General features: G+C 39.0%; 1 protein-coding gene across 2 annotated transcripts in view; it reads right to left on the bottom strand.

The window, feature by feature from the left end:
- LOC103136150 (latent-transforming growth factor beta-binding protein 2) overlaps nucleotides 1-26,181 on the bottom strand; it is a 106,771-nt gene that overhangs the window by 27,397 nt on the left and 53,193 nt on the right. For both annotated transcript variants that reach the window (XM_016670093.1, XM_007549263.2), the window contains exons 9-24: nucleotides 18,998-19,072; nucleotides 13,614-13,736; nucleotides 13,314-13,478; nucleotides 10,415-10,687; nucleotides 9,604-9,623; nucleotides 9,358-9,394; nucleotides 8,418-8,492; nucleotides 7,452-7,577; nucleotides 6,347-6,475; nucleotides 6,050-6,169; nucleotides 5,653-5,772; nucleotides 1,583-1,702; nucleotides 1,296-1,418; nucleotides 1,057-1,182; nucleotides 821-946; nucleotides 513-638 (exon numbers count right to left, since the gene is read on the bottom strand). In XM_016670093.1, the coding sequence (XP_016525579.1) occupies nucleotides 513-638; nucleotides 821-946; nucleotides 1,057-1,182; nucleotides 1,296-1,418; nucleotides 1,583-1,702; nucleotides 5,653-5,772; nucleotides 6,050-6,169; nucleotides 6,347-6,475; nucleotides 7,452-7,577; nucleotides 8,418-8,492; nucleotides 9,358-9,394; nucleotides 9,604-9,623; nucleotides 10,415-10,687; nucleotides 13,314-13,478; nucleotides 13,614-13,736; nucleotides 18,998-19,072 (1,884 nt within the window). The remainder of the gene's footprint in view (nucleotides 1-512; nucleotides 639-820; nucleotides 947-1,056; nucleotides 1,183-1,295; nucleotides 1,419-1,582; nucleotides 1,703-5,652; nucleotides 5,773-6,049; nucleotides 6,170-6,346; nucleotides 6,476-7,451; nucleotides 7,578-8,417; nucleotides 8,493-9,357; nucleotides 9,395-9,603; nucleotides 9,624-10,414; nucleotides 10,688-13,313; nucleotides 13,479-13,613; nucleotides 13,737-18,997; nucleotides 19,073-26,181) is intronic.

The following is a 26,181-nucleotide window of genomic DNA, read 5'->3' on the forward strand; positions in this document are numbered from 1 at the left end:
CATGTAGGCGGGCTTCGAAATTGATATTGCTATGAACACTCTTTATCCAATATGACTGAGCTTCAGTTAGTTTGCAAAAGTAAATTACCAAACCTTTCAGTTTCTAGATGCTCAAACTCCATAACACCAGAGGCCATGCAGATATTATTGCAGGGTTATGATTCTACAAAGTATTGATTCAGAAGGCCTAAAATCAAACATTGTTTCAGACTTTTATTTGTAAAAAAAAAAAAATATTGTCAAGCATGTAGCATTTTAAGTCCACTTCACAAATATGCACCACTTAGTATTGATCTGTCACATAAAATACCAACAAAATACACATAGAGTTAATGTGGGTATAATCAGAACCTTTTGATATGGGTGTGAATACTTTTTGTCTTCAGAGTTGAGAAGAATATAATTAGGAACGCATGAAGGAATATAAACTTTTTCACCGCCAAGATTAGCTCTGTAATCAAGAGAACATTACACAGAAGTAATTTTTAACAAGAATTGCTAAATAAACTAACCTTGACAGAGTTCCCCATCAACAGACACTTGATACCCTTCAGGGCAGTTCTCACATGTATAAGACCCTTCTGAGTTTAGACAGATCCCATTGGAGCAGGTAGTCAGGTACTGGCACTCATCAATATCTGAGGAGGAGCGACGCACAGAAGACATGCATTCATGCTCACAGTGAGACTGAAAAATATCTGTAGTAAAACCAGTTGAATAGCAACAAAACATTTAACTTTACACAGTGAACAGATGGGCTGAGAAAAACTCTAACAACACTAATGCTTTCACTGAAAGACAAGCTGGAGATTGGACTTACCTTCACACCTCTGCCTGTCCTCAGAGACTCTATAGCCAGCTTTGCATCGAGTGCAAACGAAGGATCCCTCTGTGTTGGCACACACCCCTCCAAAGCAAATGCCTTCCTGTGCACACTCATCAATGTCTGGAAACGGAAAGAACAAATTCACAAGTAGGCCAATATATCATCAAAACACTGCAGTGTTCCTCCAACACTGCAAATTAGTGTAAATCGTTAGGCGGCTATTTCCTTACCTTCACATCTCAGCCCATTAGCGGATGGTCCAAACCCAGGCCCGCAGTTCTGGCAACTGTAGGAACCTGCTGTGTTGATACAAATCCCCACTGGGCACGCTGTACCACTCTCACACTCGTTGACGTCTAGAGGAAAGTAATAATGTGCAGACATTACGTTGCTGCTAGCAGCGCTTCACTAGGAGAGGCTCATGCATCGGTGATTTGCACTCAATAGCTAATAAAGATTTCTAACAGACCTTCACACGACTTGCTGTCTGAGGAGACTCGGTAACCAAGGTTACAGGTGCACTTGTGGGTGCCGTCCAGATTGACGCAGCGGCCATGGAGACAGATCCCCGGAAGCATGCATTCATCCACATCTGGAGGAAAAATACAGACGAGGGAAATAGGAGTCCCTCAGAAAACAGCTGCAAACTCTTTTGTAGCACTTTTATAAGCCTACAGTGGTGCCTGAAGGCTTCTGTAGTAGCACTGTCACAGAGCTCCAACTTAGAGGTTTAAATACCTCCTGACAGACAGTTACCTTGGCAAAAATTGTTTGATGAGAGCATGTAGCCTTGGAAACAGTTGCATGTATAGGAGCCCTCTGTGTTGACACACCGACCACGACCGCATGTGGTTTGGTTCAAGCATTCATTGTTATCTGAAAACAGAGGATTACTTAATTAAATGGATGGATCTGTTCATTTCACCAAAACTACACATTGTGATTCAAGTGTCAATTCCCAAACTAATAAAACAAACACATAAACAGATCTGTTTTGAACTGCTTTGATTTTTTTTAAAGAGACTATGAACCATTGCTCAGTAAAACACGAGATTAACTCATAAATATACTCGCATTTATTAAATAATTAATTGACTGAACCACATTGTTTGGTTCAGCTTTACTGATTACACACAGCCTATAAAACATATAAAATCAAGAAATCATCTAAAAGGCATCTTTTTGATAACCTTAACAAGCCTAGAAGATCACAAAATGCAAAGCATCATGCACCAAGCTACAGAAGTAAAAGAATAAATGAAAAACAAAGTCATTAACATCTCTTAGTCTGGGAATGGTTACAAAGTTATTTGTAAAGCTTTGGGGCTTCAGCGAATCACAGTGAAAACTATTGTCTACAAATAGAGAAAGCATGGAGCAACGATGAACATTCCTAGGAATGGCTAACCAATCAGATTTACTCCAAGAGTGAATCAACTTTTCCAGGATACCAACAAACCCAAGAATAGCATCTTTGTGTTCTTGTTGTGTTCAATGAGAACACAAAGACCTTTTTTTTTTTTTTTCTTCCAGAAAAGCCTATTTAATGATCTCTAAGACTTACGGGAAAATAATCTGCAATATGAGGAGACAAACTTGGAACACAGCAATTCAGAAGAAAGGACTTCACACTGACAGCCAAAGATGGTGGTGGTAGCATGATGATCTGGGGCAGTTTTGCTTCAGAACCACGATTTCTGCTTCCTGCCAGTGAATCCTGCTGGAGAATGTTAGGTTGCCTGGGTAAGACCTGGGCTTAAACCTGATCAAGAAGACGTGGTATGACCTTAAACATACTCCTACTTGGATAAGCAGTTCTTCAAAGAAGAGTGGGCCAGAATTTCTTGCTATTTCTGAAAGACTTGCTACTAGTTTTTGCCAACCCTTAAAAGCTGTTGTTACTGCCAGGTCAGAATGCATAATTTGTGTTTCCATCAGCTAAAACAGGTCTGTCCAACACTGAACATTTGTTTTTCAAAAGAAGTTTGTGGATGGTTCAAGAGGAAACGGGAAACAATAAAAACGTAACTACCCTGCAGAATAACTGCAAGCTGCACTCATTAAATTACATCAGCACACCGACCTCATTATAAGAACCTTTTACGATTGTACCACTTCAGAAAATGCATCTGTGTAACACCTTATGTTGTAAACATATTATTTAATAGCAGTATTTATCAAGTGTTAAAAGATGCATTTTTTTTATTAGATTATGCTATGCTGAGAGATGGAAAAAAGGTCCAAAGAGGAAGACAAATCAAGGAATTTTCCTGCAAAGAAAGGGAAGGAAGGATGTTCCTGAGATCTGATACAGACCCTGAGATGCAATGAAGACAACATAAAAGAGTCACAAAGCTGGTATTGTTGCCCCAACCACAGGCAGTGCCAGACGTCTGTCACTGTGGCCCACCACTTTTCCCTGCAATCATCCAGCATCACTCAGACCTCCCCGATAAGCCCCGACAAGGGAAGGGAGCTGTTTTCCCTATCACACCAACAATTAGGTTTATCCTCGAATCGGCCAATTGGGCCTAAACTGCTGCTTTGTGCTGTCGTCAATTGACTGAAGCAAATACTGGAAACTGGGCGCTGGTGTTGGCTGGTTTATGTGACTCCCACAGACTCACACATGCACTAAAGGCCCTGTTCGCACTGTCCCTGTCAACGTTCAGAGTTAAAATGTTTACACTTAACTAGGCCTGTCACAATAAATTATAATGTTGTTTTGAGACCATTTTCAAGTAATATAATGGTAATGGCATAACAATGAAAGAACACATTCCTAAAGATCAATAAACTTTGAACGCTAATAAACACTTAACACTGGATCTGGAAAACATTTTAAATATCCAAAATAAAGAAACACAATGAGAAAAACAACAAGCAAAATGAATTCCAAAGTCTCTGCAAACAAAATTGCCCTTCAAAAAAAGACCTAGTTGAGACCAATGCACCAGACTGAAGACCAGTTTTGGCAGAAAGAGGGAGAAAAGAGAAAACCACTAAATAATCATGCAAATGGATATTATTGAGCTCATTTTAATTTATCATGTGATTAACTGATTTATTGTTTATTGCAACAGAACTTTATTTAACAATCATCTACAGATTTCCTATCAATTATAATACACAGCGACTGGAAAAATATTCACACTTTTGAACTGTTTCCTTTTTTTGCTATATTACAACTACAAACTTTAGTGTGTTTTATATTATAGATCAACGCAAAGCAAGACTTAATAGTCAAGTTGACTTTTTATTACAAATATAAATCTAGAATTTGTGGTTTCGATATTTATTTTGCTCTGCCACACCGAATTAAAATAGAGTACAAGCAATTACCATCAAAAGTGACCTAAATAGAGTAACTAGAGTTCACCTGTTTATAATTTAATCTTATGATGAATACAAGTTTCTGTTAAGACTCGGATTTGTTGGGAAAAACAATCATCTTATAGATGTTCACCTTAAAATCTGTCTGAACTGTTTTGCAAAATCGAAGCATCTAGAAGTGCACACTTTTCAGATATGTTTCCTTTTTCTTTCATCCAAATTAACTACGTAATGTAGCAAAGGAACTGCATGTGCTTTGTGTTACTACATATGCATTATTTCTTTCACAAAATGAATAATGTTAATAAACTGACCCAGTAAAACAGCTAAGGTGTTGTTTTCTTTTAAACATGAGCAACATCTACTGATAAATGCATGACGAGGAATAGTTTTTACCTTTCACATTTTCCATCATTCGTTTGGTCTATATTTTCATATTTCTGGAACATAGTTGGAGCTTAGGTTTCCAAGCAAATTAGAGGTGCGGAAGGTCATTGGGAGGGGAATGGATATGTAACGCCAGTCAGACTGTTATGTAATAAGGCCACTTTCAGGTTGGAAGCTCGAAGAGTGTTAGTTTTGAGAAAACACGCTCCATGTGTAGCCTGGCGTTCGTTCTAATCCCTGGTAGGAGCCTTAAGCCGGATCGCAGATAGCATCGTGAGTGAGAGGGAAAGTTTGTTTACGTGCCATGACCTCTTTGCAGTAGGGACCTGACCTCCTGGCCCACTCGTACATCTCTTGTGACTACTCACTTCTCTCACCTACCCCGACGGCGGTAACAAAGCACCGCTTGCCTCTACTGGGCTTCACATTTACACTGGTCAAAGCTCTCCAACAATAATACGCTGTTTATTTAAGGTTCTGGCCAAGAGAAAATATTTGGACTCTCCCAAATTGAAGTATTATAAACAATCTTTTTATGGAACTGGTGATACGAAAAGGATCAGCAATAACATGCTGAATGAGTTTAAGCAATAACAGGAAAATGCAGAGGGTAGGAGGATACATGGAATCACTAAACGAGCTAGGAAAGTGGGGGATTGCGATCAGTCCATGCAATATAACCATCATTCACTGTGGTTTCGGGCTGTTATATGAGCTCAGGAATGTTCCACACAGGACTGAAAATATCCAATATAAACTCAGCTGAAGCATAAGATTTAATTTAATTTCAAATTTTCATGCACATCTGTAGTGAGAGCATCCCTCTGAGCAATAAGCGGCGAAGCTGCAAATTCAATTCAGCTCGCGCTACTTGGTCAACTGCACTGTGTTACAGGGAGTTGAGAGGTTTTTAAGTTCTTTTTCGCTTTTGTCAATGCCAACAAAGACCAAGAGTTACGTCATCGTAAACCAACATGGAAAGGAATTACTGCACCAGAGGGAAACCCGGTTTATTTCCACAAAGCAGTTTGAAATGCCCTGAGGAACCTGGAGGGAGGGGGCTGGTGGTGGTCCTGCTGGTTTGATGGGGTGTTAGGTTGCCTTACCTACACATCTCCCACCGATGGGCCTGAAACCCGGGCCACAGGTCTGGCACTGGAAGGAGCCAAGAGTGTTGACACAGATACCGTTGGGACAGGAGCTGTGATCTCTGCACTCATCTACGTCTGCTCAGGGAAAGAACCAAAACATTGTTCGTTTTAGCTGTTGCTACAACAAGCTTCCTCAAACAACGCACGCATCAACAGAAGAAAGGGGTAGTAAGGTCAGAAAGGCAAATAAGTACACACATAATCCCCCAGAAACGGAGGGAGCTGAATGGCTCTCCTGGCTTTGAGCAGAGGAAAATACAAGACGTGTTTTGTTGCACAAAAAGGATTTGCTTGTGTTGACGAATGAACTCGACTTTGCGTGCGTGAGTTTGTGCTGATCCATGAAAATCACCTTCACACAGGCCTCGCCATGATTTGGAGTAGCCGTCGTTGCATTCGCAGGTGAAAGATCCCTCAGTGTTGACGCACTGGCCGTTCTGGCACTTGTTGGGCATGCTGCACTCGTTGATGTCTGCCAAATCAAGGAGAGCGGAAAAGAAAGTGGCTGTCATGTTCCAGGGCATTCATTATGAGAGGATGTTTTTAAAATGAACAGTGCTGACAGAAAAACTGAAGTGGGAGTTAACAGCTGACTTGGGTATGATGACTGGAAGCCTTATTTAAGACTGTAGACTGGACTGTGTCTCACCTTGACAGAATTTCCTGTTCTGGGTGATCACCTGGCTGTAGCCGCTGTGGCACTGACATGTGTAGGAGCCATAGCTGTTTATGCAGTGGCCCTTACCCTCACATGGGTCCATTTCACACTCGTTCACGTCTACGAAGTCAAAAAGTGAAGGGGTCATTAGACTGCAGTGGAAGGCAGTGAACACATTGCGCTCTGTAACTGGAGCGCTTCAACAATGAATCCAGGGCTGCAGCCAAGCCCTTTGTCAGAAAAATGACCAATATCTCATTTGGCTGTTGACAGGCATCATGAAACGCGTCAACATAAACAAACAAATTCCTTTCATCTTTGGCTTGCTTGCATCCTCAAGGCTTCTACAAATCATGACTGTTTTGTAGGATTTACTCTCATTGTAATTTCGGCGGACAAAGCCAACAAGGCTTTATGCTGGTAAAAATCAAACCTTTTAAATCCTACCCAGCACCATTTATAGTTGAATGGAAATGTTACTTTATTTCAGTAATTCAATTCAAAAAGTTAAGCTCAGGTATCATTTAGATTTGTGACAGAAAAAGTTGTGTATCTTAAGTTTTTATTTCTGCAAATTTTTTATGATTTGGGGAAATGAAACTTAAAATCCACTTTCTCAGAAAATTAGATTATTACAGAGGAGTAATAAAAATTTTCTAAAAGGCTTTTTTATTATTGGAAACACAATCATGCTGATTTCACAGTTGTCCAGTCAAAAGTTATTGGCGCACCAACAAAAATCATTCCTTAAAAAGCTGGTTTTTCACAGAGTGCTGTATTCAAGAAAGTTGGGAGGAAGGAAAAGGAATGCTAGAACAAATGTGAGCAAGCAACACACATAACTGCTGCTTTGAAAGAATTGAAAAGAAAACTGCGTATTGGGGGACTGTGGCTTCTATGAAAAGCATTTTTAATACCTGCTTAAAGATTGTTATTTTCAAAAGGTGCTTTTAATCTGAGCAACAAGCTTCATCAGAACTAATTTATTGACTATGACTGGATACCATTTTGTGTTGTGAATCTGTAATAACTGAGTAACATATCCAAATATTCAGATCTATAGCGATGTAGCCATACCGCTCTCTTTGTTACTCACCAATGCAGCTGTTCTGCAATACACTGAGCTTGAACCCTGGATCACAGTCGCAAGTGTATCCATTCTGCACAGGAACACATTTTCCATGCCCACATATATTTGGTGAAGTAGCACACTTGTTAATGCCTATGAAAAAAACCAAAAGATGTACATGGTCGTTACCCAGAAAACAGACGAGAACATTTCAGACCCGACATTAGTGGGGCTGTAAAAAATTAAAAAGCGCATTCAGGAACAGACGCTGTGCTCTGCAGGTAACTATTTTGCTAGTTTATAGGTGGAGTCTTGGATGAGAGGAGTGGTTTTACAACGGTGTAGGGTTCTAACAGGTGGTGTGAAGCTTTAACAAAGAGTTAAGAGCAAAGAAACATGCACGACCGAGCCTGACGTTGGCTTCATTCTTTTCATCCAAAACGAGCAAGATAAAACCAAGACATGACTTGACTCCTGGCAGAGGAGAAAAAGCACTATCTCTGCATGACATCTGTAATTCTTCTTACTCCTGTAAGCGGTCTGTCAATCAAAATTTTTCTTCCGCAAAACAAACTTCTTCCCGCTTTCTTGTCTCTTCCTCCACTTTTAATAAATTTGGCCTCTGTCTGCTCGTGATGACAGACCCTTCCAAGAGGCACAATCTCTCTTGGTTTCTTGCTCCCCTACCCTCTGCGAAGCACATCAGCTCAAAGCCAACTTGGTTCTGAAATACGGGTCAAATAAAGCTCTCTCCGGCTTTACTTTGGGTAAGCTTACAAAAATGCCTTATGAGATGTCCCGCTGTCTGCCAGCTGTTGACATAAAACATAAAATATGAAGAATTGGGCTCTTTTTTTAAATGGTAGCACTGCAGCCCTCCTCCCATCAGCATATTTAGATTTAAGATGTATGTACTGTTGTAAGACAGAGCTTTTTTTTAATTTTTTTACTGCTTTCAGTATTTATTTATTTTTTTTTTACTTCATGTCTTACCAGTGACGGAAACTCCAGGGCTTGTTTCCTTTAAATCTGGCCTCATGTTGAAATCAGGGGAGTCTGGAGAGCTCTCTACAAAAAAATAATGAGGAGTCATAAGGTTGTAAAACATAACTATAACTGAATACCATTGTATGATAAATGTAGAAAATATCTACAAGATCAGTCTTGCGTCGCAACATAAATTAATAAAGTAATAGCTATGCTGAAGGAGAAATTACTGATAATATGTCAAATTAGGCTGACATGTTGTCTTTTTTTGCATCCACCATTACAAGATATCTGTGACCTTACGTCATCCATGTTTTATCAACATAATAATGATTCTTAAAAAAAACAATTATGAAGCTACGTTATAAAATCACAGTAGAAATTAGAGGAAATATTTTCACATTTTACAAAATTTATATTTTTACAGAAAGGACTGTATTGTCTAATGCAGCTTCCTGTCTGAAAGTAGACATTCTGCTTAATCATCAACAAGTCATATCAAAACAAAGAAAAGATAAGATGCTGTTAAGTTATATACCAAACATACGACCACCACATAAGGTACATATCAATGCTATGATATGTACCTTTATTATAAAGTGTTACTTTCTGTCTCTTACAATATCAGGTTGCTACTTATTTCTTGAAGGTAAAAAAAAAGTTACTTATTATTTTTAATGTATAAAAACAATAAACTAAAATGAATCAAGATGACGCCTTCTATTTAGGCAAACTCCAGACTAATGTCAATGTTTTCACTGGCGTGGAGGCAAAGACTGCGTCTGCCACCGCTGAGCACGGGAAATTTATACCAAGCACATAACATGTCTGCACCTGACTCAAATATTAAATCAAACCAGGAGAGGCCTGAAACAACAGCTTGGTTTGGTTTCACCATTATGTTGGAGTGATTAAAACGAAAAAGGGGGGAAAAAAATAAAAATACCTGGATAATTTGGTGGCGATTCCGTCACAACAGGCGGCTAGAGAACAAACAAATATTAAAAGTTGAAGACAAGTGTGTGTGTTCAAATTCATGCCTGTCTCTGCTAAGTTGGTGTGTCTCTAACTACCAAAATGTGGTCCGAATATGTTACATAATCATAACAAGCTTACACAGCATATGCATATTGTCCTCAGAAAAGCATTTCAAAACTATGTGCTAGAGGGTTGGAAGAGAGAAAAAAATTACCGGCATCAGAATTTCCAGATCTGCAAAAAATAGAGAAAGAAAGAAAAACAGGTTTATCAGCCTCAAATCTTGACTAAACAGGAACATTCCTGAATGTGTAATTACTGTTTAAAACACGTGAACAACATACAAAATATCTAGTAAAAGCAGGCATAAATGTAAATATTTTCATTTTGTCTTGTTACAACTGTAAACTTTACTGTTTTTGTTTGGTTCATATGTGACGGACCAAAACAGCAGCATTGCATAACAGTTAAGTATTTGAAACATTCTGAAACTATGTAACATTTTCCTTCCACTTCACATTTACTTTTGTTGGTCTGGCTCATAAAACCCCAATAAAATACAATGGAGTTTATGGTTACAAAGTGAAAAGGTTCAGGGGTTATCAGTGACTGCATATTTTCTGTTCCAAGCCATAAAACACAGTCTGATTTAAGCAATACTTCAGACAGTAGATGTTAAAGAAACGCAAGCACAGTTTGTGACGGGAAGATCCTTGATAAAGAAGACAAATACATGAATATTTATAGAGCTGTGTGCTGAAATAAATAAAAAAATCTTGATGCTGCCAATAAAACTAAGTCTCTAGTATTCAGCCAAGAAGATATATTCACTGAAACTCCAATATTTGTTCCATAATATTTGTGAGGTGCTGTGCAGCCCATAAGGTTTTCATCTTAATGGATGGGGAAGAATGAAAACAACTTCGAAAAATGTTCTGGGTTGTATAAAAAGAATGAACATGGGAAAAATCAAAACATTGTGTTGATCTTTGGCCAATCATAAAAAAAAAAAAGCAAATAGTTACCGTCTTGCAGTTTAGCCGTTTCTTGTCCTGATTCTGAGGGATATTGTGAAGTCAAAGTGTACTGAGGTACTCGTGGTGTCTCGGGGTACTGGAGTATTTGAGGGTAGTTGTTGTGTCGTGAAGGCTGGGAGGATGGGAACTCGGGCTCCTGCTCCTCCAGAGTCACTCCTGTGCTCTGCAGCTCATCATCTTCCAGCTGCCTGAGAGAAATCTGCACATCTGAGCGTGAGTACGTGTATCCATGACCAGCTGGGCAGATCTCCTTGAAGTGGTCTGCAGGACAGGAAGCAAAAGCACAAACAAAAAGCGATAAAAACCATCATTCTGCAGTAACAGCTAGTACTAATAAAACTCAGAGACTGGCTGACAGTCACATTAAAGAGCCTTTCACCAAACAGAGACGGTAATACTTTTTCACTCATTTATGTGTATACTTTATGGCCTTCCCATGTGATGAAATTGTGTTTCACTGCAGTGCTGCACAAACGTTCATATTTTTGTACAAGGTAAGGTAAGGTAATTTTATTTATATAGCACATTTTCAGCAACAATTCAAAGTGCTTTACATGAGTTAAAAGGAAATACAAACAAAATAACAAACCAAAAGGAAAAAAGGGGAAAGAAAACTAATCCAATGTTGTTCTAAAGCAGAGGTTCCCAAACTGTGGGGCGCGCCCCATAGGGGGGGCGCGGGAAGCCGTCTGGATGAAAAAAAAAAAAAAAACATGAACACTGTATGCACTGGGTTTTTACCTTAGAATGGCCAACTCTCTGTTATTCCTATGTCAATTAGATACAGTAGAGGCTTCCACACTTCCCATATTTGTGTCCTCTGTCACTTTTATCAGCAGTTAAAACTGTTTAATCCGTTGTTAACATGTTGTAACCTGTTTTTCCGAGCCGCCTTTAAACGCAACATGAGCGCTACGACGCTCGCGCTGGGTTTCCACCTGTGAAGGAGACCTGCTGCTGCTGTGCGGAGCTACGTAGGTTTGTGTTAGAATCACGGCAGCAAACCAGCAAAACGCAAAGAACTTTTCACAGTTTTTCCCTCCAAACTAACCGACTGAGTTGAGTAAAGCTGTTGGATGCAGGTAATGTTAGCTAAAAGATGACTAGCTAATATCAATACAGAACCTTTAGCTTAACAAGTACCTTGTAGGCTACCGATGTTGGTGTCAATTTTCAGCTACGTACATTCATTTTGCCCCCAAAAAAAGTCGATGCCCCCCCTTCACACGCGTCGTTTCAACCAGACAGCCATTTGTAATCCATAGGGGGGGGCGCAGAAAATGTTTGGAAACCTCTGGGGAGGGCGCAGAAGAAAAAGTTTGGGAACCACTGTTCTAAAGTATGTAAATTAAGTGCTCCTATTCAGGGTTGCTAAGTATCTAATTCCATTTCTAAATAGTGAGCACTCTACAGTTTCTGATAAAATAAGCTAAAGAGTGACTGATCTAATTCCTTTTCTGGGTTAAAATGAGTACTCCACATTTCTAAGTTTGTTCTAAATCCTTTTCTGGGTTAAAAGGAGCCAGACTTTCAAAATAGTCTCAATTAATTCAAAAATGAATGTAATATTCAATCCCATGATGTGTGTATTTAAAATCAACAACAGTACAATTTTTATAGGGCGACCGTAGTCTTGTTACACATTCTCCATCAGATTTAGGTCTGGATTTTGATTATTTAACACATTAATATGCTTTTGGTCTGGCTCTGGTGATATGATAGGTGATGCTGTCCTACTGGAAGGTGAAAATCCACCCCAGGCCCAGTTGTTTGTTGCTTCTAAAAGGTTTTAAACTATATTAGAAATTTGGGGGTGAAATCTGCACTCTAAGTCTGATGCACACAACCATGATTGTGAAGCAGCAGATCATATGACACTGACTGACCCTTGAACTCAGCTGGTTTAGAGGCACAAGAGTGAGTGGCTAATGGGGATTGGCGAGCGAGATAAAAGGAGGCAAATTGCACCTCTTTGTGTCTGAGTCCAACAAAACTCAGCAATGGTGAATCCATTACAAGTGAGAAACTCTGTGTCCCCTACCTGACCTGAAACCGGTAACTCTGTGCCAGAAGAGTCTGGAATAGAGATACGAGTAATGACAGATATGCGGTCGATGTAGATGCAGGAAATGTGGACATGATGGGCAACTGACTGACGAAGTTAAAATGGAGGGAAATTAGGGAATATATTATGAAGATCAGCTTTAAAGTGTAGAGTAAATATGAAAGATCTCCTGTTACTAAGTAGAGTGCTTTGCTCAGAACATGACTTTAACAGCTTGTCCGGCCACGAAGACATTGCCTAAAATAATCCGAATATGAGCAGCATGGAGGTCTGTGTGTAAAAACTCATCTACGACAATCCCCAGGAATCACTTGGCAGAGCAGACACTTCATAAAATCACTTCAGTTTCTCTCTGTGACTTTGAAGATTAGATCTGGAAGGAGAGGCAGATGACAACTACTTGCCATGTTTCACTTGGCAAATCAGTGGATTTCTGCTGCGTAGCTTTGCTTTTGCTACATTAGCAGGGTTTCTCTCTGAGGGCTGGAGCGATAACACATGGCAGACTCCCACCATTATGTAGCCTCCAAAATATGAAAACTGTTATGTTTCTGGTCCTTTTCCACTCAAAACACATTTAGTTATTTTGAAATACTTTGCATGCATGGCAGACAGAAGAATGGTGACTGAGAGGTAAATATTCTTAGCTTGTGCTCCACCAACCGTTGCATAATATTACATGTGAAGTTTTATATCTGCAAAAAAAAAAAAAATTCAACCATGCATAGAGTTTCATGGCCAGAACAGTAAAAGCCAAAAATGGAGAAGTACGTTTTCAGACAGCGGAAAGTTGTGCAGCAAAATCTCATGAAACATATTCACCTGAACCTGGCAAAGGACACCGATCACATCCATTTCCCCAGGCTTTGCCCACACGACTGCAGCAGCATATCTGCTTAGTGATGTGATTGACAAGAGGCAGAGAGCATGTTCCTGACGACACTGACCGGTAGCACGAGGCCCTGTGGTCAGACACTGCCTTGTCAGCTGAGGAGACGTCAGAAGATCTGTTAGGTTCTACAAACTCGTATCAGGAAACATTTTTTTTTTTTTTTTTTTTTTTTTTTTTTTTTGCGTTTAGACTCAGAAAAATGATCGAAGACAAAAAAAAGCAATGCTTACAGACACAGTGGCTTCTGGCAGCATCCAACATATAACCTGGCTTACAAGTACACCTGTAGCTTCCTTTGGTATTGAGACATTCAGCGTTCTTACATATCCCTGGCAACAGGCACTCATTGATGTCTGCAAAAAAAACAACAAAAAAAAAACACACAGTTCGTTAGTCATCCAGCAAGGAGCACGTTCTAATTCTGGAAAAACCATGAAGTCACTTCTGAACTCAAATTGAACTTCCTAAATAAACTTTATACATCAGATTTAGAGTTCTGTATTTCACTGGGAGTACACAAAGTTTTCGTGCTGCAGATCAGCAGAGATGATGAAAGTAAAAGGAAAGACTTCATTTGAAGGCATTAAAACATTCACAACAGATTTTGAGTCTGTTGAGAGCCGATGAAACCTGGAAGCATTACGGTTCTGCAGTTGCTTATAATCAAAAAAGGAGCGATGATGACGTGGAGACAAGCAAAAAAAAAAATAAAAAATCTCTTCTAAAGAATATCTGAGGAGATTTTCAAACACAATAACGGACTTATGGTCTATTTCTTTTTATCAACAGCTGCACAAGGATAATAAAAATTAATGAATGCTGTTGGAACTTATAAAAATAAAAAAAAATAAAACAATATTGTCCAGGTTGATACCTGTAAGAATCAGAGCTAGGCAGCTCTGGTTGAGATGAATCCTTGGAGCAATAGCAATCAGATGATGATGAAGATCTGATGATGTGAGACTTCAAGCTAATTGTTGAGTTTGACTCTGATGTTCCCCAGGCCACACAAAGACACGAATGGTTTTCAGGATTCAGTCAACACAATTTTGTTTAGATAGGTTTCCATATAACACTAGTAAGTGCTACACTGTGTGAGTCACTTCACCTACCTTCATGACATGCTACTAGAGGGGCACTGTCATTCATCCAGTATTTAAAATGACAAGTGAACATTTAAGTTCTGATCAATTCTGAATTGAACTTTCCCAAATGCTTGTTCTCTGATTGGAGAAATTTTGACAAGTGTCTTAGCTGTATTGTTAAAAAAAATAAATAAATAAATAAAATGAAAAAGGGACTGGACTGTATCTTTGTGGCGTAAAGTGACCTTTCCTGCACCTGCACCTGTAACAATACCCTGTTTAATGGCTGTGGAATCGCTATGCTTAATTGGCCAGCAATCTGGTCTTTATGAAAAACCTAAAATCTACAAAGTCATGTAAAAGAAGACGACATACATCGGAGCCAATATTAAGTTGAGCTGAAGACCATTATTAAAGCAACTTGAGCTGAAACCTGAGTTTACCACTCCAGGTGTAGCGGTTCAGCAAAAGGACCAAGGAGTGAGTTAAACGATGCATGCTCTGTAGGCATCCCACAGAGAATTGAATTTGGGGTTTTCACTGTAAATCATAATCAAAAAATGCACAAAAACAATTACAGCACAATGTGTGTAATGAATACAAGTAGTATATGAGTTTTAGAGAATGATTGGATTTCTAAGGCAAAATAGCCTTTTGCCAATATTTGGATTTACTGAGATTTTACCTGTAGTTGGTACTGGCAAGATATATTATTTTCTACATGTTTTGCTGCAATGACAAAAATATGTCTGGAGATAATAAAATATCACATTAGATTCTGCTATAGACCCACTTACAAATTACACATAGGCATTTACTTGCTAAATTATCCCTAAATCACATACAACTTCGAAGGTGTACTGTAGAACACAACTGAAGGATAAGTTTTAATATAAAACTGTCAAACCAAGAATAAAAACATGCAAAAAATGGAGGTATTTCTAAGAACTCTGATAAGTTTACTTCAGCGTTTTCTGATGCCATCGGAGGTACAATAATGTTCAATGCTCCCTTTTGAATGTAGTTTGATAAAGATATAAGAAATTTAATCACAAAAGAAATGCATCGGCGCTAAGCTTTATCTAATGTCTGCAAGCCATTTTAAATAAAGTGTCTAGTATTTTAACAGCTTCTCAAGTTTATATTTACAAGTGAAAGCTGAAGGAGGAGCTTGTCTGCTCTTGAATCACTGAATGAAATGTATGCAGTCCGGTTGATATGCCAGGCAGGAGCATGGGGGACATATTTGAGGTGCTTAGTCATGCAGTCCCACTGGGACCAGGCAAAGTTTGTTGTGTCGGTGTGTTAAACAAAGACTATATCATTAGGTCTTTTCCCATGGCTCTGATAACTGCAACCCGACGGCCTGCCACCGCAAATTTTCCCCAATTCTAATTAATCTGCTCTTGTTTGGTTGTTTTGCTTCCTGCTGGAAAATGTGAGCTTATAAGGGATTAGAAGCTGATAAATTCTGGAGAATGAGCAAATCCAAGGAATGCCACAAAGTTTGTTTTGTTTCTTGTGGTTTCTTCTGTTCTGTCTTTTCTTTTTACGCTGTTTTTTTTTTTGTTTTTTTTTATCTCCACAGAGGTCCGAGCTTTCAATCAATGGGTGACCTTATTCTTCCTGAGCCTCCAGCATCTATTTTATCACAGCATAAATATACCACTGTATGAGCTATCTATTTGGATGAGTCCAGGTGGAGCACATGCTGTAAAGACAATTAAAGAAGGGAGCTTTCCTCCCTTCATCTACAAATACCTTTGGTCAGTGTTGTGTGAGTGCAGGTGCTGCAGTGACTTTAAGTTTAAGCAGCATCCGGTCAGAGTTCAGGTCAGCCGTCGTCACATGAGGTCTTTAATGCGCCGTTCAGCCGGGTCTCAGATTAGCGTTATTGTTACAGTCTGCTGCTGGGAAGACTGGGATTGAAACTGACTTTCATGACAACCTGTCATGGCCAGAACTAATTTCAAGATGTGTTTTGAGTTTACGCTTGGTAGCTCATGCTTGGTGTAAGTAGCTTTTAACATGATTGTTTTTACAGTCTAATTGCGAGTGAAGAGGCATGTTCCCCAAGTGTCAAACAGTTTCTGTGACCTTGTTTCATCTCGCCTCCTCTTGACATTTGGGAAATGCAGTCACTTGTAGGATTATTTAAGAACAACAGCAGGAAAGTTTTCGACATCAGGCTTCTTTTTTCCCTAGTATCAGGTGTAATCAGGGTTCTTGCACATATTTTATGAAAAAAAAAAAACTCCAGAAAGCAATTTTCAGATGTCTCAACTCTTCACGCCTGTTTTAAGATGCATATAAAATGGTTCGTATAAGATCATGCAATATATTTCTATGGACAAGTTTTAAATATTGAACTTGTCCAATATTAGGCAAGTTAAATATATATAAATTTCTATATATAGAAGTCTTTAAAGGACTTCAATAAATATAAGGAAGGGAAGAAAGAAGATGGATAAGAGGGAAACAGAAGGAGTCTATGGCTACGATGGTAGAAGGCAGAAATTAATCAGCGAAGGAATAAAAGATGAAAAGAGGGAACGTTTCAAACCAGACAAAACAACTGGATCCAAAAAGGACATCTATTTAAAGACTGTCAACAGTGGTTAACAAACAGCCATCGTTGGGAAACATAACAGGCAAATTAATATTGATACATCAGGCAGTAGTTACGATGATGAATGTCAAATGTGAGTGTTTTAAATTTGCTGCTAGCTTTTATTTAGATTATCCAAAACGTCAAGAGAATTATGTAAGACTCCTATAAACTGTCCTTTGATGTGGCACATGAGTAATACGACCTTCTACCAGTGCAAGTTTACTACCCACAACAAAGCCTGTGCTTGCATTTCTGTGGGCCTTTCATCCAACAAGCACAGCTACAAATGGCCAATTCAGCTGGTCAAGTTTCCCCATGGCAGCATTTGAAGATAAGGAATCATCTCTGAAGTCAGAATGCTCACACAGGCCCCGAAGGACGTCTCCAGGCAGGATGTCAGTGACTGGAGCATGTGCACACATACAGATTGTTTAAAAAAGAATCCATACCCATCAATTCTCCCAGATTTTTGTCACATTACAACCAGAAGTTTTGCTTCAGACTGGATGCCTTCCATCCAGTCTGAGTCATTTTGCGAATAAAATTAGGTATGGAGCTGTGATTTCAGCAAAAGGTGGTTCAAAAAACAAAACAGAAAAACACTTAAGTTTGTGGTTCCAACATGAAACGAAGTGAAACATTTTAAGAGGCATGAATACTTTTGCAAGCCCCTGTAGCAACAGTAGATGAGGCCTAATATTCAATATGAGACAAGCATTCCCCTGTTCCAATAAAACACACAAGAAGCAGCTGAAAATAGAAGCCACACTGGGGCATGCTCGACGCCATTCTGAGAGCAATGAAAACCTTTCACATGAAGCATTTTTTTGTCCTTTTGGCTGGTGGGGGTGATACGAGAAACTGAAACACAACAGCTACACAGGATAGAGACTTTAAAGCAATTCAGTAAATATTATGGCTAACTGTCAGCGATGGGTTGTTTGGAACAGAAGTGACTGGGAGAAAGAAACAGCTTGAAACAATCATAAAAGAAAAGTATTAAAAATACAAAAACACATTTCACCAAATGTTGGCTGGACAACGTACTACTGGAAAATAAATCTGCACTTGTACAAGCAAGGCCTTGCAATGTGGAGTGTTGTCTGTGCTCAGGATATCAAAGAAAACATCCCTAAATCTGGGTAGATGAGGGATGAACTTGCTGAACCAGATGGTGAGATCTGTCATGGAGGTGTCCAAATCTGCCCACTGAAGCATTATGTTATTATACTCCATAGGCTTCAGTAAGCACTGCCCCTTGGATTATGACACTGTTAATCAAGTCAGTGGCACAGCTCTAAGCAGACTGTTTTTGTTATTCTACGCATCGACATCAGTTGTCAGAGTTGGCCCTTAGATCAAGCTGTGCAGTTTTTCCTTTGATTTTCGGACTTCGCTTATTTACTAAGACCATGAACAAATAGAAATGCTCTGAATACGTTAGCAAGGGACTATCCACAGAGCTGACACTGTGGATGGTTACTGCTTCTCGGACCATAAAGCCAGCTGATAATTTGCCATCCCCATGATGCTCAGAGAGAACCCTGCATGTGGGATCTTTGAAGTTTGTTGCCGCATACAGATGGATTGCTTTGCTGGCTTTCACGCTGGTTTTATTCTCTTGGAACATTTATAAACGGCAGATCAACTAAATGCAACAAAAACTCTACTAAAGGGGTGGTATGTATTTTCCAGGCACATAGTGTCCTTTTATAACATAATCAAGTATGTTCTTCAGATGTTATAAAAATGCCGTTTATGTCAAACACGACTTAAAAGAAATTTGAGTTTGTAATTTGGTACCTTGAAATTGGGCCTCTGTCTCTTTAAGAAGCTCCTATTCTTTCTATGGCGTGGCAATTAGAATGACGGCTATCTACACTCACAAAATGACTTTTTCAACGTATTTTTGACTTACCTTGACAGTGTGTGATGTTCATTCGTTTAAAACCTTTGGGACACTCCACTTGTCCATTAGCAATCACTGCATATGCTGCAAACAGGGAAAAAATGCATTGCTTAGCAAAGTAAAAACTTCACAGTGAAAATAATATATATATATATATATATATATATATATATATGTATAATTTATCAGTCTGCTGCTTTTCACAAATGTTTAAGTCCACTGAACTTTTCCAAATTTCATATTACAACCTTACATTTCAGTGTTTTTCACAGTGATTTAGTTCATAATTCTGAGGTAAAAGAAAGGGGATTAATAGTTTTTGAGTTTTGAATAAAAGACTAAAAAGTGTGATGTGTCTTTGTTTTCAGCCCCCTTTACTCTGACCCCCAAAAATAAAATCCAGTGCAATTAGTTGCCTTTAGAAGTCAACTAATTAGCAAAATATTAATTATAACATATTGCCAATCATGGTGTTCTGTGAAAGCTCCAGAGATTTTTTTTTAGAGCATTAGTCAACAAACAGCTTTCAGGAAGACTAAGGAAAACAGCAGACATGTCAGGATAAAGCTGCAGACGATTTTAAAGTAGTGTTACGTTACACGTAATGGCTTTTTACCTGGCCCATTGTAACTTTTGAGAATCTGCTGAGGTTAACAGTTTAGGATACAACTATTGGTTGCGCACACCATAAATTTAGTCTTTCTGCAAATGATAATTGTTGCGTGAAAATCGTAACAAGTAGGATTTAAATTTTTCCACAAGCTATGCAGGAGACAGCAAACGTGTGGAAAAATGTGCTCTGGTTTACATGAGACCAACCAGAAACTGGGGCAGAGGTTAACCTTTCAGCAGGATAAACATTTTGAAAACAACGCATTTGTGTCTTTTTTGTACTACTATTTCTTTTACTTTTGCTACTTTTTCTTGGCTTGCCATACCGTCCCAAGGCAAAGTCACTACCTGAACTGAGCAACAGGAAATCTATGTGTTGCTATCTAAATGTGAACCTTGAGGAACCTTGAGAGAGTAATTATATTAAAACTGATTCTCCTGTTAATATTTTTATAAAACAGTGCAGCTAAGCAGCAAGCAGATTTAACAATGCTTGACATCATCAACTGGAAAATATCCACTAGTCTTCTTTCGTCAGGGAATATGAAGTTAATGTTTAAGTCAGAAATGTGTTGAGGAAGTCCTGACCTTTATCATCGACCACACTGATGATATACATTAAAATAGTGCTCTAACTCTGAACAGAAAGAATGATGATTGACCTACAGTTTTCTGTAAATTGATTGGGCAGAGCTTATTTTTACGTTTTTTTTTTGTTTTTTTTTTGGCCAGAACAGTAAAAATCTAATGGTGTGTGTCATTCTGATGTGTACATTAGAAGTTCACGGAGGTGCCAGAGTAAACAACCCAGAGTGTCTGTTGATGCCTCGATGGGGTCGGCTGTCAATGTCAGAGGTCTGAAAACATGTTGTCATGGCTTGCCTGGCGGGCAGTCAAGCCTTGGCACGCTTCATTTAGCTCACAGACCGGTCAATGCAACTATCATATGGCAAAAACTGACTCTGTGTTTCAGCAAGAGTGTGTGTGTGTGTGTGTGTCTTCATGTTTGACGGGAACTGGTGAGTGTGCAGGGTTTTGTGCATCTGTGCAGAAACAGAATCAATATTGGTGGCAGAACCTTCTGTGATATAAACTGAGATGACAGGTTTGTCTGCATTTCATGATAAAATATCCAATGCCTGATTTCTGAGAGGAAAATGTGCACATGGTTGAAAAGAGGTGAAAGGATTGATGAGGGGTTTGTTAGCAAGACAGAAATGTTTCTCACTGTTATTGTCCGTTCATATTACCGTCACAAACTCAGGAGGCTTAAAGAAGCTGGTCCTACTCTCAATAATCTTTTTTATTATTATTTACACCCCCACAAAAGTATTTCTTCTTTATAAAGTAGTACACTCACTGAGAAAGTATAAAACTAGAAAAGTAATTTTCCATTTTAGGAAACAATTTTGACAAACAATCAGAGTCAAAAGTTGGCGCATGCAGTTGAACTCATTAAAATAAAACTTTCCCAGCAGGGAAACGATCAGGAACACAAACACAAAACCAGAACCATAACTTAATGGTTTGGATAAGTGCATTTCATGTGTTAAAATGACCAACTCAAAGTTCAGGCCTCAATCTAATTGAGAATTTGCGGTGAGACTTAAAATTTTACTATCTCCATCAAGTCTTGCACTTGTTATTGCAGAAAAAGATGCTTCTATAGAGTAGATTACATATTGCTAATATGCAATAGCATATTACTTTTTTAAAGATTTTCATTTGTAAAAAAGTCTGGAAATCAAACTTTCCTTCCACTTTACATACACTTAGTCTTTGCAGAAACACAAAATTTATGTTAAAATTCCTAATTTGTTACATAGCATGAATATGAACTGGACAAAAGTGAACATCTATGCTTCTGAACATCTATTGCATCAAGTCAATATATTTCCTTCAATTTCCTAAATGAAAATTACAGTAAATGCATCTATAATCCAAACTTACATAACACAGATTTTATGTTCTCCTTTTGGTTTTTGTCTGCTTTATTCTGCATATACTATTTAGTTTTAGGCTGGCTACGTCATGTGGTTTTCTTAGTCCTCACATTCCTGCTTTTTTTTTCTGAAAGCCCACCCTCAGTATCCACCACACCCATCCATGACAGACCGGACCAAAAGTAATGCCTGGCTTTGAATCTGATGCCAGGGCAACGAAAGTGAGGAAACAAACTTGACGTATGCCATAAACGACGCAATCACTGATTTACCAGCAAAAAGAACGCAACTCTTCCCTTTTGGAGTCTTTAGGGAGAGTTAGATGGCGTTTGTGACTACATGCTGACAGAAAGGTGGATCTAAATGATGTAAAGGGCCATCTGGATCCTTAGCAAGTCCAGACAGAGTGGCATATTCTCTTTCATCATTACACATTAAAAGCAACACTGTTTACAGCAAACAATCAGTGCTTTTTGAGCCTTTTCAAACACTTTTGAGTAAAATAACACCCTGCAATCTGTCACAATGCTGTCTCATTTTACCAGGGCTTACTGGAATGTCTGGCACATGGAGGCTCTTTGGGAATAGGGTCCTGGAAGTTGTGTTATGGTCCTGCTGTGACCCGGTCGACCGAGCAGGGTCAGTGTACCTGAGGACTGACGGAGCAGAAGTGGGTCAGGATGAGGGAGGCAGCCTGAAAAGCGAGTGAGAGGTGGGGGCGGATGTGTCAAAGTAATGCCTCTCATCCTGTCCATCCATCCCCTCATCATCCTCAACACCCTGATAATCCTACTCAGAGGATTCAGAGTAATTAGTTGTTGTGTTGGAGCGACGGGCATGTCTTCCTGCAGCGATGGGATCAGGGAAATTCAGACCTGAGTGACAGAAATATGCATGTGCCAAGGGAAGCCCAGTAGGGGAGGCCGCTGTGTCTCAATAAAGCTTATTAGCAGGCAGAAAAAGACCTTTGCAGGCAGTGGGAACTTCAATGTTTCAAGAGAAAAACTTGATCCTAATTTTCAGGAAGCAAGAGGCTTCCTAAAATTTATTTCCATATATTATTTGGCAGATGGAGCTCAACATTTCCTCATGTGTGCCCTAAGAGTGGCTGTTACTGGAGTTCAGTTTGGTACATATTTATTGCTCCCCGGGGGCAATTTGTTTGCAGAGTGTCAAAAACCAGCTGCTGAGCTTCAGCACACAGATGCCATCAATGACCTGACTTCAAACTGGCTGCCTTTCTATTTTTTTTCTAAAAACATACAGAGTTCTTGCTGTTTTCAATTACACAAGTACTTTAAAGCAATGGTTCTCAAACTTGTATGGCAAATCCCTGCAGTAAAAACTAGGTTCTCCAAGTACCACCATACTGGCATAGTAGGACTTGGCCTTTCTCAGTTTGCTCTGTTGCAGTATGAGAGTAAAAAAAATTGAACTGCATGAACTGCATGAGTCATGTAAACCATTTTACTGAGAAGCTAAAATTTCCCAATTTCAACCTGAGGAAAACAAAAGAAAGGCCCCATGAAGTCAAAAACCAAGTGGGAGACCCTGAGGTTTCTTGCCAAACCTAACATTAAAATCCAATATGGCTACATTATGTACCCACAGGTATAGCTTAATTGCAGTCTGGAGGAATTTTCTTTTCAGTAATCAAATTATAACATACACTCTGGCCAGTTTATAAGGTATATCTATTCAACTGATTATTAACACAAATAGCAAATTGTAATGAAGAAGTTCAAAGTGAGCTTCAGCATGGAGAAGAAATTTAAATCGACTTTTACTGTGGCATGGCTGTTGGTGCCAGATGGGCTGGCCTGATTGATTTAGCACCAGCAGATCTACTGGTATAAAGAAAGAGAAATATCCAATGAATGGCATTTGTACAGACAAATATCCCTTGTTCATGTCAGAGTTTAGAGGACAAATGGGTTGGTATTATACGTATGTGGGAGATCCTCTTTGAATGCATGGAGACAAAAGTGCTCATACTGTCAACTACAGTAGACAGGCTCACCAAAATTGGACAATATCAAATTTCAAAAACCTTGCCTGCTTCAATGCGTCTCGATGGTAGCTGTAACATTCAGATGGTACGGTCAGAGTTTGACATAAACAACATAAAAGTATGGCCCAATTCCACATTGTACCAACATTTTAAGGTGGTTGTGGTAGTAAAATGTTGATATTTTCTTTCATGGAATACAATGGGTCTGTAAGTGTTAACTGAGCATTGTTTCAAATGCCACAACCTACTGAAATAGTTTTCTGACCACGTCATGCCTTTAAGACCTCATGTTGCTATTGTCTACCAATGCAGAAAAATGCGTAATCTAGCTGGGTCTCTGGCAATAACAAATTGGCAAATTACAACACCTTTCTGAATTTGGAACTGGACTGCTGTTGAAGTGGGCTTGATGTCATTCCCAGATCTACAAGGAATTTTCAAAATGACACGACATACTTTTGAGAAGCAATGATCTACATGATCGAAAAACTAGAGAAGCAATGATCTACATGATCGAAAAACTAACCTTTGTGGTTTCTTTATGGCCAGCACACACACTGCACATTTATTTTAAAAACAATTATGCTAAATTGGGCCCGTGAATACCACCAATGGTAAACAAAATGCCACAAGTGGCACTTCCACCATAGTTTGACAACCGCTGCTTTAAACCAAATAAAAACCTGTTGCTGAGTCTTGAGTCTGACGATGGTTCCCAAGCTTCAATCTAAAATCATGTGTGTAGAAAATATAGAGCTGCTCAGGCAGTGGTTTGCAAGAGTGAGCTCAAGCTGCGCATCATTAGGGTCACTCATTTGTGTCTGTCACTTGGAGGACAGACAAAAATCTATCAATTCTTGTCTATCCATTTAGCCTTGCCCAACAAAAGATGTTGTCACCCCTCACTAATTTCTTGTCTCCATTCAATTGTGTTATGCATTCCATTGGGGAATATTCAATAATATTTGCTTACATTCTCTGACCTGAAAGTGTTATTCAAATTCCTTCAGGGGCTCATGATTGCATGTGATGTACTAACTTGAATGAGGAGAAATCCTTTATTTCTTGCTTTGATATAAACATACTTTTTTTTTCAATAAACAGCCCTGAACCTTAATATGAATGAAAAGAAAGCCTATACACACTGAAAGAAGAAACATAAGGGTGGGAAAACCAGCAAACTGAGACGGGAGATGTGAATTCAGGTAATTCGTGCTCCCAAGCGGTCCAAAAATCTTTAATAGTTGAATTTATTGGAATGTATCTGTAGACCTCCCAGTTTTTAGGCTGTTCTTCTAAGACGACAGAGCGCCTTGGTCCATCAATCAGAGGCCTGAGGGCTTTTTGCCAGCTTCTCAGGAGACTTGCTTACAGACAACCACACTTTCTCACTTAGCAGGATGGAAAACTTGAGAATGTGTAGAAGGAAGGATACAGGATAAAAACACAGGACAGAAATGGGAGACACCCTCGTTTACCCATCTTAGCAGGGGCAACCTTGTAGGAAAGCCAAGACCTACTTTGAATCCAATCCAAAGATTTGATCTCAAACAAGCTATTAGAGAATGAAGGGCAAATACAGCTCATCTAGAAAATGTTTAGTTTCTTGGGGTTTTAGCCAGAACTTTCTTTAGAACAAAAAAGTGCAGGAGAAAGTTTTTTACTCCAAAAACAGAAATTACTGACACAGTCAGCACTTACCAAACAGGTGGAGCCATATAATATGAAATGTGTTTAATGAGTCCCTGCTATTGAAACTAATTGAGGTTCATCTGTTGGATAAACACACGGAGTTAACATTAACATCCTTGATGACACTGACAATCTAAAACCTACAAAAGGCCGCTTTAGTTTGATCGTTTCAATACTAACATATTCAGTGGAGTCAGCCTACAACACATGTACGACAGAAGCAAACAGTTTTTGATAAACACAATTCTTTACCTAAAACATGCTATTTTTCTTTTCATTAAGTTATGCATCGTCACCTTTTGCACATAGTTTGACAATTTAGTTTAAGAGCAACAGAGATACTGATGACAGTGTGAGCCACATCAAACACATTTGAACCAGACACACATTCCTTTATAATCTCCAACTCACTGTGGAATATTAACCACCTGGGATCCTTCCAGGAGAAAGCATACCACAGTGCATTCCTGTTCCTTAACTTAGCTTGGCTCCAATTAAGATATGGCTTGCAAATTTCATATTCATCTTCCTCCAACTGGGATTAATTTCTCATCTCAATTAGGTCTCCTCAACCGTGATTAGCCATGCTGCTGCCCAGCTAATAGCCTCATCATTCGAGCTGTGAAGGAATGTCACTATGTCAACATCAGTGGATAAAATATTGTCAGAGGCATGTGACGTCTCTATCAAATTACAATGAGAAGCTGTCGTGGAGTTGTTCCAACGCATGTGTTCTGTTTCAGAGGCCAAGTAATCCCTTCTTCTTCTTTTTTTTTTTAGCTTATTTGGCTGTTAACAAGTATTCATGTTTGATCATAGCTAATGGAATTAGGAAGCACAAGCTCTGGCCCTCTGTGGAGGTAAATTGGATGTTTTGGGAATTGATGGAACATCTCATAAGGATGAGTTCATGGGGAAAATCTGGAAGTGGTGGC

Source organism: Poecilia formosa, unplaced genomic scaffold (assembly GCF_000485575.1).
Source record: "Poecilia formosa unplaced genomic scaffold, Poecilia_formosa-5.1.2 Scaffold30, whole genome shotgun sequence".
Taxonomy (NCBI): Eukaryota; Metazoa; Chordata; class Actinopteri; order Cyprinodontiformes; family Poeciliidae; genus Poecilia; species Poecilia formosa.